The sequence below is a fragment of the Balaenoptera acutorostrata genome, chromosome 2 (genome assembly GCF_949987535.1).
Source record: "Balaenoptera acutorostrata chromosome 2, mBalAcu1.1, whole genome shotgun sequence".
Classification (NCBI taxonomy): Eukaryota; Metazoa; Chordata; class Mammalia; order Artiodactyla; family Balaenopteridae; genus Balaenoptera; species Balaenoptera acutorostrata.
The window spans coordinates 61269315-61288268 of NC_080065.1; the positions used below are offsets into that span (position 1 = coordinate 61269315).

The following is an 18954-nucleotide window of genomic DNA, read 5'->3' on the forward strand; positions in this document are numbered from 1 at the left end:
TGATCCTCTAGCTCCCGACCAAAACAGGCATCTGCATTGGGAGGGTTTTCTTGAGTCTCAGGCGGCTCTCTTTCAATTCGCAGTTACCTTTCTTCTTCATTTCCATTTCCAGCAATGAGAAGAGAGTTAATGATTCATTTGCTCCCAGTGACCTTTTGAATAACTGGACTTCGGTGTACCAGTGCCACTCCGAGCTGCTGTGCTCGCCTTTTACTTTCCCAGTTTGGCTTGCATATTTATAACCTCCTTCTTGGTCTACATGCCTGAACGCCTGAAGGAAGCAAAACATTTATTGCCTCTCCCTCCCCGGTGTTCGCAGCTTTCACCCAGCCCCATTCCTTCCTTTTACATCACACGGGAGACTCGCCTCCTGGCTGGGGATGTCCGAGTTCTTCCTGAGTCTCTGCTGTTGAATCTGTTGATTTCATCAAGACAAAAAGATGGATTCTGACTCGGACTTACCTTTTAACTACTCGTGGCCTTCCTTCCCCAAAATGAAGATTCGACGGAGGGCGTCCAAACAAGGTAGATCACGCGATCTTTTACTACCCCCAGAGCCAAGCCGGGCATCTTCCTATTCTTACCTTTCTTTTCCTCGTTGCTTTGCAAGACTCTTTCTGATAAGTGCGTGTTTATACATGTCTTTATAAAACTCTTATAATATAAATACTTTACAGATAGACTTCTGAGGTCAAACCTACTCATCCTTCCTGTGTTCCTTTCACTTTAAATCTTCCATTGTGCTGTATTGTGCATGCGCTATTTTTTTCCTTTAAAAAAAAAAAGGGAGTTTAGTACAAGGTAAATGTTTTGGATTCATTTGCTCAGTTACCTTGGTGTTACCTTGACAATAAAGTGTCTTGTTGATTTAAATGTGTCTGGTCTTTGTGGGATGTGCAGAGAACTATGCGTGTGCTTAGTACCCGGTGTCCGCTGCGTTTGTGTTTTAGTTTTCAAGTGTGTGCTAATTAAAAAAAATTTTTTATATCTAAGAAAATTCTTTCTTTTCTACTCTACTTTCTTGATTTTGTAGATGCTCTAAGGAAGGGATTTTAAGAAAGTAATTTCAATAAGAAAGCCTATATTTCTCCGGGGGATGCAGTCACATATTAAAAAGTTTATTAACGGTAATTACCAAGTATGCAAAATGCTTTACTGCCAAAGGCAGAAGAGCTATTTATCTGCAGCGTGATAATAATGGAGTGGCTTCATGCTGCTTGTTCCGCCTCACCTGCAACCCACTCTTGTGGTGCAGGTCTTGGAAACCAAGGGACAAGTTGGTGTTAGGCAACAGCGGAGGTGGCCTGAGTATCCGGTGCACCATCTCCAGCAGGTGGTGATTGTTGCCTTCTGAGGTTTATCAAAACTAGAAAGGTAGTGAGTAGCCCTTTCTTGTGTTGTAGAGGGACTTTATGTGGTTATGTTTTTAGTTCAAACAGAAACATTTTTGTGAGCTTATAAGCAGAAGAGGTGTTTCTGAAAGTGGGCCGCCTCTGTAGCTTTGTCCTGGGGGAGCAGAATTCTCTCGTGAGAACAGAATGACCAACCGTATCACCCTGTGCTTTACCTGGAGAAAAATGGAGGCTGGCGGTTGTCACCGTACCTGTTTCATTTCAAGGCTTTTTTTTCCTTCTAAAATAAAATGGAGTGTGTGTGTGTGTGTGTGTGTGTGTGTGTGCGCGCGCATGCATGTGTGTTTGCTCTTGGCCTGGGATCAAGGCTGATCCCAGGAATACAATGGGTTGACTCTCTAGGAATAGTAGAAAGCCTCAACCTGAACAAATCTCCCACGCTGTTCATTGCCATTCTTGAAATTCTATCACTGGGGACTTAAAACATTTGTACAACATTCTATTTTCCTTATATTCTATTTTAAAATGTAATTGCTTCTTCTTTGGGGGTAAAGGGCCATGATATAAATGCAGCTTACCATTAATTGTTTCGGGGGGAGGGGAGTATCTATAGGGCGCACAAATGTGTGCATGTGAAAGCAAGCTCAGGCTCAAATGGAAAATGGAGTAAAATGTTAACAATAGGTAAATCTGGGTAAAGAGGATGTATTGGTGTTCGTTGTGCTATTCTTATTCTTTCAACTTTTCTGGAAGTTTGAAATTGTTTCCAAATAATTTTTTAAAAACTTTTAAATGACTTCTGAGAGGGGAGATACACGAAGTCCTTAATTCCTTAGAGTGAATATTATTAGTTCTCATACATGGAGAAATTCTTGAGGGCAGGTAGCAGTTCTGTAAGACTACTAAATCTTTGTGCTAATTCTCATCCAGTTAAATTTGGGGAATAATCTGCTTTATATAGTTTTGTATTTATATTGCCTGGCTGGGGGACTGGATGCCTATGTTGTAGGGAGGCCTCGGTAGCCTAACAGCCTGGAGAGATGTGGGATTAATGATTAGGAGGCCAGTGGAGCACCTTGAGAGTCCAGTGGAGCTGTAGGGAATGCGTTAATCACATTCTCCTTTGAAATCCAAAGCTGGAGCACAGCCAGTTTGAACTACAGCAGAAAGTCATAACATAGCCATGTATAAATTAAACTCAATTCAAGTGAAAGCAGGTACCTGGGATTTGAAAATGATTAACTATTTGCCACTAATAAACAAAGGACAAGTGAAACTAAGGTTGGTAGCAGAGAGCTGGGGATGGTCAGACTGTGTCCCATGCTTCCTTTGTCTGTTAAATGATGACGACCTAGGTGTGAAGGGTGTGAAGGGTGGGTTTGGTCACACTGTAATGTCAGCTGGACGGAATCCCAGAACCATAGACATTACAGCCAAAAGGGCCTTAGAAATGGCCGGGCCCAACCACCTCATTTTATAGGTGAGTATGATGGGGCCCAAAGAAGTGAAGTGATGGGGAATCATTTGAGTGTTCAGCAAGCGTGTCCAGAGTGCCAGGTGCTTCCTAGAGGGTGGGATGAAGTAGTGAACCAGACGGATACTGTCCCTGCTTACAGGGATCTTAAGCATTTGGAATGGATTCTACCTCTCCCAGGATACAGATGTTCCCCCTTCATATAGTAGAAGAAACACCAAGGAACCTGATTTTTTTCAGTTCCTTGGCTAGGTTGTGAAAAACTGTGGTCTCTTGTCCCTTATTCTGTCAGTCTTTAAAACTAAGGTGGCTTGAGTTTCTTCCTTAGTCTTTCCTTCCTTCTAATCATCACTGATATCATTCTCAGGATGTGGGTTCTGGTCTCCTGGGAACTCGTAAAGGGGTGTTGAGGGCTTGGGATTTCTGGCTTATTAGCAAACCTTTCATATTTGGTCAGAAATATTTTTTATTCTCTCTTCTTTTTTGTGTCCTGATCCTCCTTGTTAGTATTCTCTTTCTTTAAATATCCCCTCCTGCCTTATTATCACTGTTCTTTGATAGACACACGTACACATTACTGGTTTGTTTCGAGAGGTGAAAATTTAGAGGGTTTGGTAATAAGAGGAAAATTGGATTAGCAGAAACCTATCAATACTTATATATTAACTAAAAACCACATCTACTACTTTCTTATCCTCATGCCCTCAGAAGGAAAGAGAAAAGGATCTAACTTAGAAGCCACGCCTTTGGAAATGACTGGTGTCTAGAGGGGAATGTGATGTAAGCAGAGGGTGAAAGCAGTTAAAACCAAACTGCCCAAAATGTATTCCTGGGATCTCAGAGTTGCCCTTTGTCATATTGTGGGCAGCCCAGAACAGGCTGTACTGGAAACTGAGTGGTTAATGATTGGCGTGGGCCAGAATCCACGACTGTCCACTTCAAGGACTCCAGGAATGCCTGGATTTTTCTTTTTTTGATTTCCGTTGGAGGGTCAATGAAGAAATTTAATATTTATTAATGAAAAATTTTAAAATATAGGGATTGGGCTTCACCTAAGTTCCCCATAATTATTGTCTTTAAAATGCATTTTTAGTATGAATCATCAGGTCCCAGAAAGTGTTGAGTTCTTCTTCTCTTTGTGCCTTTCATCCACTTATGCCGTGTGTCTCATTCTCTCCTGCTCCAGCTCATATCCATCATATGCCTCTCTAATGACACAAAGTGTGAAAGACTGCTTTTTTTTGTGCTGGTGCAAGAGGCGATGCCTATTTGAAAACAACCTTGGAGAGCTTAGATAGGACCAAACTTTCTGTAGTCATAGTCAAAATAACTAGTATATATGTACTACTTTATTAATCATAATAACCATTGTTTACTAAGCTGTGGTAGGTACTTTATACTTATAACATCTGATTCTCAAAATAACTCAAGATACTATCTCTGTTTTACAGTTGAGGAAACAGAGGCTTAAAGAATTTTAAAGTTATGTCCAACTCCATACCAAGAAATACAGGGAACAGTAAGCATGGTAAAATAAGGTGAATGGCATTCATTCATTGTACGTACAAGGTGGTTTTCACATGTGTTATCTTATAAAAGACCTGTATGTCAGGTGTCATCTTCATTTATTAGTTTGGGGCTCTGAGGCTCAGAGAAATGAGTTGCCCAAGATCAGGGCCAATAAATGCAGAGCCAGACCCGCAACAGGACATAGTCCTTGACTTTAAAGGTTTTGTTCTTCCCAGTGTGTTTCACCATCTCTTAGTAGAGGTAAGGGATGGTGAATTCAATAGGTAGCTGTCTTATATTCAAAAGGTGCCACTGTATCTCACCATGGTAGCTTCTCCCTGTCCTGTGCATCTTGGACTAGGAATAGAGGTGGCAGTGGAAACTGGGGAAGTAAAACGTTAGTGCTGTTCTTATGTCTTGTTCTTATGTCTTATGTCTTGTTACATCCACACACATATGTATCTAGTACTGACACACATCGTTGGCTTGTGAGGGAAGAGATGAATGGATGACTGGAGCATCGGATAGTCGGGTGAGGAGCAGAAGAGGCAGGGTGAACTGAGAAAAGGATGGTATGGGAGAGCTTCCAGTGTATCCTGGAAGCTTCCCAGGTTTGTCCCAGACAGAGAAAGGTAAAGTCAGAGAGAGTGAGTGTGCTGGGAATGGAGATAAGAATCATGAGACCACTGTCTTGGTCTATCTCATGAGCTCATTTAGTGTTTGGAGAGCAGGTACCCAATCTGAAAAATAATCCCTGACCCGGTACGTATTAAAGGTATGATGACATCTCAGAAGGTTTAATGATAATTTTTAAAGTGACTTACTTTTGTCTCATGGACTTACTTTTGTCTCATGGACTTACTTGTTTTCTTCCTGTTTCCTGCCCTCCCTCCCTCCCTTCCTTTCTTTCAAGAAGTTTTATTGAATACATACACAGTTTCATGTGCATGTATGTATTCCATCTAGAAAGTCCCCAAAGGATGCCTGAATACCATAGGAGGAATAAGTCACTACAGAAATCCTTCTTAAGGAAGAGAAACATTTTCCTAAAGGTAACATAACCTACTAAGATTTCGTTGGCTCACAATGAAGATAGTGTTTAACCTCACGTGGAGCAGTTTCAATTTCAGACTCTGCCAGGAGGCCTACCTTTGTCAGCCTGGGAGAGGAGGCCCATTACAAGCCTGTTGCCAAACTGCATAGCTACATATTTGAAACTGATTTTTTCCCTTTATTTTGAGTTAGTTCAAATTCTTAGGCAAGATGCATTTCTGCATTAATTCCTGTCAGTGGAAAGGAGGCACTATTCTAATTTATCACCCCATGTTCAAGAGATTCCTGCCTACCACTCCAGTTTTGGAGAAGGACCAATGGTTGTTTATTCAGATATATTAATTAAGGCAGAATGTGATAAGTCCAATAGAGGAGCTCAGGACAAATTACTGTCAAAGTTCAAGGTGAAGAGACCAGTTCATGTTGAGGGCATCATGAAAGGGATGTCATTTCAGTAGCCTGTGGTGAACTGGTGGGGTTTTAATAGACTGTCCTTCCAAGCAAATGGGCAGAGTCAGGCATACATAGAGCGTATCAAGGTGATGGACGATAGCCCGGGCTTGTGCGCTGTTGATTCATGGGGCATGGAAACGTAGAGAGGGGCCAAATGTTAACTTGGCCTGGAGAGTTGGTTCTGTCTGCCTCATATTCTCTTGCCCTTCACTGAACAGCACACACATTCTTTAGTGGGTGGCCCCTCCACTGCTCTGGCCATGGGTCCAAATGATGCTGCCACCTTCTCATATGACCTTGCCTTCCTGGATGCAGTGGGGTGGGCATCCCACCCAGGTGGCCCAATCACAACACTCCTCCTGCCTGGCCACAGCTGTTGTCCCAGGGTGGGCACATGATCTCAACTTGGTAAATCAGTGTGCTTCCTTGGTATTCTTCAAACTGGAATTTGGAGGGAGATGTCTTCCTTCTTGGGTAGCAGTGCTGGAAGGGTGGGAATGGAAGCCGTTAGCTGGGAGAAAGCAGTCTGTAGTAGGAGGAAATACTGCACACATGTAAAGAGAAGCAGTCTTGTGGTAGGGTCCTGCTGGATTCCAGGCCCTCGTTCTAGTCCTTGGGGGCCTGTTGCTGCCAAGATGCCCCCCTCTCAAGGCTTGGATATCAAATTCCTTCAGTTTTGGAGTTGCCCTCACATAGCTTCAGTAAATCTTTCCCCTCCCCCTTTTACTTTTTGTTTAGCAAATTCAGGTGACTATTTCTCCCACTTCTAACTAGAAATCTCTAACTTGCCCTTTAAGATACAGCTTGAGTATCCTTTTTCTGGAAGCCTCCCCTGAATTCCCTTGAGTTCATCATTCTCTACTTTGTGCCACTCTGGCTCATGTAGATTTTTATAACAGCCCTCACATTACTGTATCACAACTATTATTTAATGTCCCTCACCCCTAAGACACTGAATTCCTTGAAGGTGGAGCCTAGCTGACCTGTTTTCACATCTCCAATAGCTGGATCACAGAAAGCAGGCAGTAAATAGTGAAAGTGTATTATGCACAGTTTTACTACACTACACTCAGATGCTTTTTATTTTGCTTTTATTTCTTTATTTTGCCTTTATTTCTTTATTTTATCTATAATAGATCTGATCTTTCTATGAAGTCCTACCCTCTAGACAGTGGGGACAGGAAAGGGTATATTTTAGTCTACTTGGTCCAATGCAATAATGAAAATAGTCATTTTTGGTAACTGCTCAGTGTCTTTAAGTAAAATATTTACTGTCTCAGATTTCTTCCTCCTCCTCTGCCTCCTCTCTTGCCAGGCTGGTATTGAATGTGATTTCCTGGTGAGGGTGGGGGGTAAGTTGGTGGTGGGGAGGAGGAGGAGGCCCCAGGGTTCTCCTGGTCTCTGCTGCAGATCTGCTGACCTGAGCTCTTCCCTGAGGCACCATTGTTTTGAGTGTTCTGGCACCTGTGACCACAGTCCCGCAGCTGGATCCTCTCCCTGGTGTTGGTCGGGACCCAGGACTCTCCTTCACTGAGTCGGCCTCACCTTGGCTCTTACGCTACAGAGACCTTGGAATCTCTGCCTCTGGCTGCTGGCTCACACGCTTCCCTAAAAACATCTGGTACAGGGGTCTTTCCTCTGCAGCATGGTGGGCCCGTGGTTGGCCATGAGTACTCATCTCAGTCACTTCCTGTTCTTCTCGGAGGCCTGTGGGATCTTGAGGATCCCTTCTCACCTCTTAGGCAACTGGGAGCAGCCCAGGAATGCTGGCCCTGGCCCTGCTGCTTGCCCTTGCTCTCTCACCGAGGGTGCTTGGTGCTGGTTGTCCTCGTGGTGGGGTGGGGCAGCCTGCAAGTTGACCTCCGTCAGAGCCCCGGATGGAAGGGAGAAAAGCCAGGCCATCCCCAGAGTAGCCCCCGACCTATCTCACACTGTTCCCTGCGGGCAGAGAAACCACAGGTCTTGTGCCTTTGGTCTCCGTTGCCCCTGCCTAATGGAAACCCCTGGTTATGAATTGTAACAAATCTCCTATCCAGCTCTCATTCATGCTAACCTGCCCAAAGTTGCTCAGGCTAATGAAACAGGATTCAGGAACCAAGCAGAATTTCCCAACCAGGAGAAAGCCAGAACAACTTGCAGGTGTGCTTAGGCAGTGCTTGGCTTCCACTATTTATGTGTTCACTAATTCAAAATGTTCTTTCACCCAAAATAAGTGAAAGGTATTTGAAAGTTGCTAAGAGAGTAGATTTTAAAAGTTCTCATCACAAGAAAAAAGAATTTTGTAACTATATGTGGTGATGGCTGTTAACCAGACTTACTGTGATCACTTTGCAGCATATACAAGTATTGAATCATGACGTCGTACACCTGAAACTAATGTTATGTGTCAATTATACCTCAAAAAAAGGGAAAAAGAAAGCATTTACATTTCAGTGGAGAAGTCTCTATTTTGCTAGTGTAGTTCCTTGTCTACAGTAGAACTCAGTTACTTTGGGGGATATTAAGGGGGGCAGAAACACACGGCTCTAGGTCTAGGTGCAGGAGAATTGGAGCTCCTGGTGACTTTTGAAGTGGGCACAATCATATTTATGTGCCTGTGACTTTCCATAAGGCTATGCAGGATTCGAATTACTCATAGGGTTTCTTGTGATGATAGCATACAGGAGCATCTGCCTCATCAGTTTGCCCATATTTTTTGTCTACAGTCACCTGAAGTGGTCTTGTCCACGTTCTGCCACTTTCTTAGAAGTCTTTCACTTCTGTCCTGGTGTTTGTATAACGTGTTAGTTTCTTTCCCCTCAGCTTGCCCGTTTTTCCTTTCTGTAGATGAATTGGCTGCAGGCTTTGGAGAACTGCATCAAGAAGGAAACGAATTGCTGATTAAATCGAATCACGCCATAGTCTACATACACACCACACATGACTGAACATCTCCTTGATAGCTTGGGGGAAGCAAGGGCAGAAGAAAGTTTACATATTTGAGTCCTCCTTTTTCAAACATAAACATATGTCCTCTTGAAGGCTACTTTGTGCTACTATAATTAGGAGTGAGGACCTGGGAAAGGGTTGGGAGAAAATTGTAGCTGTTCTCTGAGCCTGTATTTTCTTTCCCTCTCTTCCTTCTCTTTGCCCACCTCCCTTGGTGCCTCCAGTATATTATGAGGGAAAAGGCTTGTTTTCTTCTTCAATATTTTTGATAATTAGGTCTCTCAAAACAGCAGAAAGGACTTCTTTTAGGATCTGATTTTAGAGTGCCAAGTTGTAACTTCTTGTTTCGAAGGAGTTTTAAACTGCGAATCTGAGGAAGAGAACTGGAGAAACAGCGCTCACACCCAGCACTTCTGGAATCCGTTCACTTGGGCCTCAGCTGTTACTCTTGTGAACAGGACTGGTTGAGAGTCCTGATCTCATCCCAGGGCTTACTTTCCTTTTTTTACAGGATCCTAGGAGGGTGAGTTGAGTTCTGAGGGTGAATTGGACATTTGGATCCATGTTCGAGCCACTGTAGTTTGGTAGACAAAGGTTCCCTGGGTTCTCCCAGACACATCTTGGTGTGAACTAAAGTCTTCTGAGTAACGTTAGCTTACACATGACCCACAGGAAATTCCTGAGCTGAGGCTAATCTTGGAATTTGGATGGATCCCCTTTGTAACTTAAAGTTCAGCTTAGAAGAGTAAGGCCAAGAGATGTTCCAGGCCAAGACTAATATCAGGAAAATCCTAAGAGAATCGTACAGGAAGAATAGGCAAGAAGAGAAATGACAGTGTACCCTGACAATGTTCATTTTCATTTGTGAGGGCAGGTTTGTTCTTTCCTCTAGAGCACACTCGGACCATGGGGAGAAAGGACCATCTGTACATTTCAGAATTTGGCAAAGTGCTCTTTGAATTTGGGAAATTGGGAGGTAGTGAGCTGCAGCGAGATGTCTCTGTCAGCACCGTGTTTGCATTCTGCTTCTATCAGCTAATAACGTCTGAGGGTGATCACCCTTCTTGGACCAGAACTTTCTTATCTACAAAATGAACATAATAATACCTCCTGTGGTTATGGAGAGTGAGGTTAGCAGATGGGCAAAAACAATACTAGGTACTCTTGGGTAAAACATTTCCAGATAATATGTTTACATGTGTATTATCTGATATGGTTATTTACTGATAACCTATTTTGCATGAGACCCTACAGCCGTTCTTTGACAATAGGAGGCAAGTTTTTAAACCATGACTTGTTTTTTTCCCCTTATTTTAGTTGTTAAAATGGTTATTAGAAATGTAGAAATTACAGACAGTAAAGTGTTGAAAGTAAAAACCACCTGTGCTCCGTCACCTAGAGATAGCAGTTAACATCTTAGTGTATCTTCCCAGTTTTTTCCTGGTTATCTTGCATATTGTTGTGTGGGTAAACCAGATGAAGTCATGTATTTTCTGTTGCATGCATGTTTTCTCAGCAAGGCTCACATTGTCATATTCTGGCAGTAGATCTCCAGGGGCAGATAGCAGAGGCCCAGGAAGTGAACGAATACAGTGAGGCACAAGTCACACTGTAACCGATTAATGAAACTTCCTAATGGGAAAATACCAGGCATTGCTCAAATACCATTTTCTTTGGCTCAAAATAGGATACTCAGTAACTCCCATTATTAAATAAAATACTTTGAACTACCTAGCAGAGTACCTGCCTATCTAGAGCTGCCATTTACTAGTAGTGTGACCTTGGGAAGTTAATTAAATAGCACCAGAGTTTCCTAATCTGCAAAATGGAAATAACAAATAGTACAGCTTTTACTGGGTTGTTTTGGGAATCAAATGAGTTAATATATAAAAATCATACAGTGCCTGGCTCATAGGAAGTGCTATGTTTGCGATAGCTAAAATAGTAATATTAACCAGTATAAGTACCCAGTATGGTTACCAACAGGTGTCCAATAGATGCTTACTCTTCAAGTACCTAATAGTTTGCTTCTACTCTTTCCCTTTTAATGTTTTTTTTCCTGATCATCTTCTTCCAGTACCTTTACTTTGCAAATCAGCCTGATCATCCCATTATTCCTTTAAAAGTAACCTACCTGCTATTTTATAAAGAGATTAAGAAGTAATATTCCTGGGCTACTGCTACAGAGGGTGTGTCGGATGGTGTCACACAGGAAGTGCTTAGCATCTGTGTGGTGGTTTGCCCCATGGGAGAATCTGTTTTCAGCTCAGACACCAACCAGGAAAGTTACTTGTTCTACCAGCAGGGGCAATGAAACTCTTATCACTGAAATGTGGTAGACAACACAGGACAAAACACAGAGGTAACAGGCAAGAAGAGCCCAGAGAAGGAGGACAGCCTCGTGATTATTTAGAGTCTTGGCAGGGGACCTCCAGGGGGATCGTCCATTATGACTGTAATTTGAGGATGTCAGAGGTGGAGGCTGAGGGCCAGGTAGCATAGTGACTGGTAGTCAGTAGACACTCAGTAAATGTTGAAAAAGAGAATGAATGAGTAAATGGGCGAATGAATGAGAGAAATAAGAAAGTAACACTCCCATCACAGCCTGAAGTAGCATAAGCTGGGCAACAAGAAACCCTTCAGAATTGGAGGAAAGTTTACTAGGCCAGAAGAGGATGATTTCTTAGTTGTACCTGGTACAAAGTTTGTGTTCTTTTCTTAATGAGAAAGTATTCACTCCTTCGGAGAATATTTATTGAGTATCTACTATGTACCTGACCTGGTTCTAGGCACTGGGGGAGTGAACAAAACATTCAAAGTTGCTCTTCTCCTGGAGGTTACATTCTAGTAGAAGGAATCAGACAATACACAATAAATGCATAATATGCTAGGTGATGTTATATGGTGTAGGAGAAAATAAGACAGGGCTTAGGGGATTGCTATTTGATAGATATATATATAATGGTCAGGGAGAGCCTCTTTGATAACATTTGAGTAGAGAGCTGAAGAAAGTAAGGGAGGGAGCAAGGCATCTGAGCATCCAGGAGAAAAGCAGTCCCAGTAGAACAGCAGGTGTAAATGGCCTGAGGCACAGAACAGCAAGGCCAACTTGGAAAGAGGAGAATAGGCAGCAGACTTCAGAGAGGTTGGTTGAGGGTGGAGGAGGGGCAGGTTATGTAACTGAGATATTTTGGTTATAATAAATAATATTTGTAATAAGAACCTGCTGTATAAAATAATAATAATAATAATAATATTTGGTCTTCATCCTTAGAATGTCCCAAGTGCTAAAAGTGATACAGGTGCTTTTGTTATGTTAATGAGGTGACTTTCGACCAAAGGATGGGGGCTGAAGATTGAGTTCAATCACCAATGGCCGAGATTTAATCAATCATGCCTATTTAATGAAGCCTCCACAAAACCCCAAATGGACTGGGTTTGGGGAGCTTCCAGTTGGTGAACACGTGGAGGTGCTGTGTGACTGGCCTGCTAGGAGAGGGCATAGAAGCTCATCGATCTTTCCCAATACCTTGCCCTATATACTTCTTCCATCTGGCTGTTTCTGAGTTAGATCCTTTTATAATAAACTGGTGATCTGGTAAATAAAATGTTTATTTGAGGTCTCTGAGTCAGTCTAGCAAATTAATCAAAGCCGGGGAAGAAGTCGTGGGAACCTCGGATTTTCAGCCAGTTGATCAGAGGTACTGGTGACAACCTGGACTTGTGACTGGCGTCTGAAGTCCAAGGACGGGCTTGTGGTAACCTCCAATCTGCAGCCAGTCAGAAGCACAGGTAACAACCTAAACTTGGAATTGACGTCTGAAGTTTGTGGGGGGCGGTGGGCAGCTTGTAGGATCGAACCCTTAACCTGTGGAATCTGATGCTGTCTCCGGGTAGGTAGTGTCAGAGTTGAGTTGAGCTGTAGGATGCTCAGCTGGTGTCCAAGGATTGCTTGAGTGTGTGGGAAACTCCCCCCAACATTAGAATGGGGGTCCAGGCAAGTTCAGTTAGGCTCTGTTGGTTGTGCTGAAGTTTGGCTTTGACTCAGGGTGAGGTGGGAAGCCACTGGAGTATTGTGCAGAGGATGGCATGATTTGATTTCCTCTGTGAAAGGAGTGTATTGCCTACGCTGTGAAGACTAGGACAGAGGAGCAAGGTGACCGGTGAGGAGACAGTACCTTGTAATAGTCTTGGCAAGAAGATGGTGGTGGTGTGCCCTGGGTGGTAGTGGAGGTGATGAGGAAAAGTCAGGTTCTGCATCTATTCGGTTGTGAGAGAGAACAGTCAAGGCAACTCCAAGAGTTGCTATTTATTGAGAGGAGCCAGTGTAGGAGGGAAAATGGAGAGTTGTGTTTTACACCTGTTGTGCTTGACCTGGCTCCTGCACAGCTCAGTGGAGATACCAAGGAGACAGTTGTATTCAGGGGAGAGGGCTAGGCTGGAGGTGAAAATTTGGGAGTCATCATTATATTATGGTACGTGATGCCGTGTTGTCAGGTGACCCGGGGAATGAGTGCAGAGAGAAAGAAAAGACGTTTGAGGATTAACCCTGGAGCACTGCAACTTGCCAAATCTAGAAGTCTGGGAAGACTGAGAAGGAAAGGCAGGAAGAGAGAGAGAGACAAAGGGGCAAAAGGGCGATCATCTGTATCAAAGGCTGCTGTAGGTCACACAAGGTGTGAGGCCTGAGAACTGCCCACCAGATTCTGTAATAGGAAGGGCAGTGGTGACCATGATGGGCGTGGGTTCAGTGCAGTGCTGGGAATTGAACTCTAAAGTCAGCCTTACCTGTTTTTGTGGTGGTTAGTCATTCTCGGTTTAAAACAAAACTGAATGAATGAAAGAGAGAAAGAGACAAATGTACACACAAGAGAGATCTGAACTGAGAGGCCCTTTCCTGCCTTTCACAGCGAGAGCTTGGCACCCAGAGTGGGCCAAACCAGGTCAGCAGCAGGTTTGCCGAAGGCTGCCTTAGCCGGGTTTGTTTATGTCTGGGTGTGGGTCTCTTACATAACCAGGCAAGTAGGCCACGTTTTCCCTTAGCTACTAGGCCCTTAGCTTCTTGAGGGAGAGTTGGATTTCATTAGAAATTGGGTTGCAGAGGCCCTAGGCTGGTCGCTGCTATTAACTGTTTCCTGCCAGAGTTGGGATAGGTGTAAATGTCAGAGAACGGGGAAGCATCTGCCTTTCCCTGTCCTCCTTACTAGTACTAATTCTCCTTCCTTCTCTGGGTGAAATGTATTTACTTTCAGTTGTCTCTCTTGTGTCACCTAACTAGAGCATCTAGTATAGCAAGGAAATGCTGATGAAAATTTCTCCTTCAAGGGAGTCCTTGTAGAGTTCCATATATCACATTACAGAGCAGTGAGAATAATGGGAGGGGGCAGAGCTGGGGAATCCCCTCGGAGTTACTGTTTATCCTCTAAGCATTCTGCAGGGAGAACCTGGCCGGAGTCCACTTCATCATGTTAGAACATCGTAGTTTCTGAAATATTCCCTTTGTTCTTGAGAAATGCTGTCTCTGATTGTCTGACTTTATGCTATGTTCGTCCCACTCTTATAATCTCTCCCATTTCGTAAGATCTCATCCTTACATCCTTGGAGGTAAATTTTATGGGCAGGTTGGCTTTGTTTTTTGGTTACTTTGTTCAGGATGGACTTTTCAAAGTTTCTTAACATTAGCTGAGTCTGAAATAAGAGTTAAAACATTTTAAAAGCTCTTCGTGTAGTAAATGGAATGTTTTGTGCATTCCAGTTGCCTTGGGTTAGTTTTAAATGTGTAAAGTTATAACCAAAGTTGAAATCTTTTTTTTTTTTAAGAAGCAAAACTACATGAAAGTATCAAAACTATACAACCTCATTTACTTGTATAATAATAGCAAGAATTTACATAGTGCTTACTTTGTGTCAGGTTAAAATCCTTCTTTGTGGCAGATTGTGTTCTAATCACTTAAAATGTTAAACCGTTTAATCCATACAACAATTCTATGAGAGAGATGTATTATCATTCCTATTTTATAGATCAGGTAATGGAGGTACAGAGAGGTTAAGTAACTTGCCCAAAGTCACCCAAGCTAATAGATGGTGGAATAGGGCTTTGACTCCAAGCATTCCAGGACCCTTGCTCTCAATTACTGCAATACAGTGCTCTTCACTAATTTAAAATTGGCAGCTACTGGATGGGAGTTGAGTTTTAGTTACTTTTTTACCATCTCTGAAATATGGGTTTACCAAATATTAAAAATTCATACTATCAACAAAACTGTAAGATTAGCTTTTTGCTAAGACAAACTATTTACAAAACAGCATTCGTTTAAGACAAAGAGCTGATTTTTTAATTGCAAATTATTTCTATATGGTCATTGACGAAATACCTGAAGGACATTTTTTCTTGGGGGGGAGGCAATACTTTTTCACTTCATTTGCTACTAAAATGGTTACATATGGAAGTAATGAAATCATATATCTTGAAAATCTTGAAAAGATCAGTTTTATTTTTTTTAATGAAACCATTGTGCTTTTTCTCTGGGCTGAAGCACAGTGGAGCGTTAACCACTTTAATTTACATAGCTGATGTTTATTTGAAGGTACTTTTTAAGACTTATTTTCTTTCCACAATAAATCTTATTCTGCTGGTTTGAAGCCCGTTATTTGCAGTGACTAGTGTTGAAGTTAATAAAGGAGTGGAAGTCTAGTAAGTCTGTGTCATCTTTTGGTTGCTAGTCTGTGTTCACTTTTAGATCCTATTATTTTTCGGTACCTTTTGGCAAGTGGAAGCTATGGATGCTCCAGAGAGTTATACTGCACAAGATTTTGGGGCCAGTTTTACAAGTCATTGTAATGAGCGACTCAGAAAATCTACACGGCAGGTTTTGGATGACAGATCTAGAGAGGAGGAAGATTTTCCCTTCTCACTACTATCTTAAGATTTTGTACAGTTGTGTCCTCCCCCAACGAGACTTACTGTCATTACCTAAGTAACAGGATGAGGACAGGGTCTAGGCAAGTGGTCCAAAGTGTAGGGTAAATTCTTCTGGGCATTGTTGATCTTGGAGATGGTGTCCCAGCCTAACACTAGATGACATTGAGTCACATAGTAAGGCAGGTATTTCCTTTTCCATTTTCTTTTGACCTTCTGATTCAAGGAGGAAGTCAGTTGGCACCATTGCCTCTTTAACACCTCTCAAATCCTTCAGACTCTCCCTTTATGACAGAGAACAAGCCCTGTAGACTCTCAGCTTTGAGAGGCAACTGTGTTTCGTCAGAATGTAGTTTCATTGTTTTGTGTTCCCTTGTTTTAGAATGTATAATTCCCTTCCGCTTTTGACAGGAAATACTGGCTTTCTGTTTACAGTGAGAATAAGGTATTTCTATGAAAATTAATTTTTTTCAAAGGAAAATGGTGAGTCAATCTAAAAACAACTACTAGAGAATATAATATAGAGGTGATCTATAGATATGGCAAAACTGAATTTGGTAGAGGAATAACAAAATCTTGGGAAATACTGGTCAAATATCTGCTATGGTTAATTCTATAGAGATCTACAGTCTCTTCTTTGAAACTCTTGGGACCATATTTGTTTTGGAATTCAGAATTTTCAGATCTTATTGGCATAGTGCTTATATATGATATGACTTGCATAGTATACACTAGGGCAGTGCCATCATCTAGCATGGTAGTATTTCTGCAACAAAATGTATGAATGTTCATACCAAGTGGGGTAAATAGAGATTCTACAGGGCCCCATGTGAGTTCAGGTCAGACCACCAAATATATTTTTGAACCAAACTTAAGAAAAAAGTTTCGATTTTCAGAGATTTCTAGATTTCAAAATCACAGATAAGAGATTATGGATCTGTCTTTGGAAAAAAATTCCATCATTTTCTAAAACACTGATCAAATTAATCATGCAGAAAACAAATTAGACCCCAACTTGGTCCAAGTAACTCTACCATCTTTAAGTTTATTTAACTGCTTGTGTATGATCTCCTTATAGATTCTGATCTGCTATATTGGGCTAGGTAGATTTGTTTGTGGAAGAAAAAGTTGAATCCGAGTGACTTTTACCTGTGTATGTGAAAAAAGAAGTAGTTCCTGGTCCTGCTCATCCTTGAGACATGAGGGTCAGTTTTGAATACAGAACTTGCTCTCTTGGTAATTAAGAACTTGGATATTGGGTAACTGGCCAATGCATTCACTGGTGCCAGAAAATTTGGGGTAATATTTCATTTGGTTCTATGTTCTTAAAACAAAATCCATCAAATGTTTGCAATTGTTTTGTTGAGTATATTGTTAGTTCTTAAGATCGTCTAGTTATCAATGAAGTCTTAATTTAGCCATGATCAAAATGGTTAAAAAGGGGCACAACCAGCCTTCCAAGCCAGCTGTTTTATAGTCTGTGAACTTAAGATGTTGTAGAGCAGTTAAGCTGGATTAATTAAAGTTCAGAGGGCCATGTTGAGTTATTTATGATTGTTTTTCAAACATTCTGGAAAATGATAAATGAGCAAGTATTTTCTTCAGAACGCATTGGGTTTGTCAGATTCTTGATTTATACCTTTTAGAACATGCTTTTGTTTTTTGTAATTAGAATGAATAGTAATTGATCATAAAAATTATACTTATGAAGTATTTATGGGCTTTGTATGTTATATTGCTAGCTATTTAACTAAATTGATAAAACGAGACACTATAAACAGTGTTTTCCTTTTACATTGTATATTTCCTCAAGAAGCTTAATTAAATCTCACTTGACTGTTCTGTGGGGAAGAGGCATACTTAGATGTAGAATCTGTGGCCTGGGCCATTTGGCTCATACATATTTGTATGTAAATTTTGTAATGTCATCTAGGACTTTCCAGGAAAGAATAGAGTTTTTTACTCCTGTTACATTAGCGCAACAGTTATTAATGTTTTTCCATTTCTTGACTCATTCCCACAGGCTTACCTGGATTTTAAGCCATGACATAAATAAGACAGGTGGTAGGATTAGTGCCATTTCTGATGGAATAGACGTAACACTATCCCTTTTGTACCTACTCAAGAAAACGTACTGGAATGTCAGTGAGGGTGACATTTGCTATGGACATAACTTTCAATCTACCCTAGTAAAGTCATTTACAGATATTAAGAATCTCTTATTAGTATAATATACTATGATTAGTATTAATAACCTTGTACGTCACACTGCAAATGGTAAAATCACCATTAATAATAACAAAACATAAAATATAATAGTGACAATATTTATCGAGCAGTTGCTAAGTGCTAGGCATGTGTTAAGTGCTTTGCATATCTGAACTCATTTAATCCTTATAACTGCACTATGAAGAAAGCATAATAATTATCTGCTTTTACGGATGAGGAAACTCTGTAAAGGTATTTGGAGATCAAGTAAGTTAGCCATAGTCACAAGAAATGAGGCATTCTGGCTCGACTGTGTTTTATTACCTTTAACTTTATGTTCCCCACAAATACAATAACAACTCTCTGGGACTCAACTTTGAGCAACTTCATCTGTTTGGAACAAACCTGAGAACATGGGAAGCAAGCAAAAACATTTCTGTAGTTAAAATAGAAGCAAAACTCTTTCTGAATGAGATTATGCGTATTCAGCAGGCAATGAACTGCTAGACTGTGTCCTATCTATCTTGGGTCCTTGAGTAAAGGGTCTGGAGTCTGAACACTTCAATGGAATCCGAGGCTCACAGTATGATCACTAATGCTTCCACATTATTAAGTGAAACGAGTTTTAGTTTAGTGTTAGGAATTGAAGGCTAAAAACCTAATTGATTTTTATGCGAATCTCTCATGATTGGAAAAATACTGCTTGAAATGGGCACATATTTGTTTATCTAGAACTATTCATTTGCAGTGTTGATCTTAATATGTGAAGACAGCAAAATGCCATCTTGATTTTTTTCTTGTGGTTTGATTAAGAAGGTAAAGCTTAACTGTAAAATAAATTCCTTCTACTTTATTTGTCCTGTTTTCATTTTTCCTCTAGATCGTTCCTTTGATGTCCTCAAAAAATCCAAGCATCCCCCAACGTTCCTTGCTGCCGGCCGGCTTTCTGACATGCTGAATGGCGGTGATGAAGTCTATGCTAACTGCATGGTGATAGATCAGGTAACGTGTGAGTGATGTTACTAGGGGGATCTGCCCTCTTTTCAAAAGCTGAGCAT

At 41.4% G+C, this 18954-nt stretch overlaps 1 protein-coding gene across 8 annotated transcripts in view; it reads left to right on the forward strand.

Moving 5' to 3' along the window:
• Positions 1-18954, forward strand: part of ARHGEF28 (Rho guanine nucleotide exchange factor 28) — a 307464-nt gene that overhangs the window by 175196 nt on the left and 113314 nt on the right. For 7 of the 8 annotated variants that reach the window (XM_057540604.1, XM_057540598.1, XM_057540597.1 and 4 more), the window contains one exon: positions 18777-18898. In XM_057540604.1, the coding sequence (XP_057396587.1) occupies positions 18777-18898 (122 nt within the window). Of the gene's footprint in view, positions 1-253; positions 526-18776; positions 18899-18954 lie in introns of those variants that run through there. The other variant, XM_007175930.2, reaches the window with a different exon arrangement.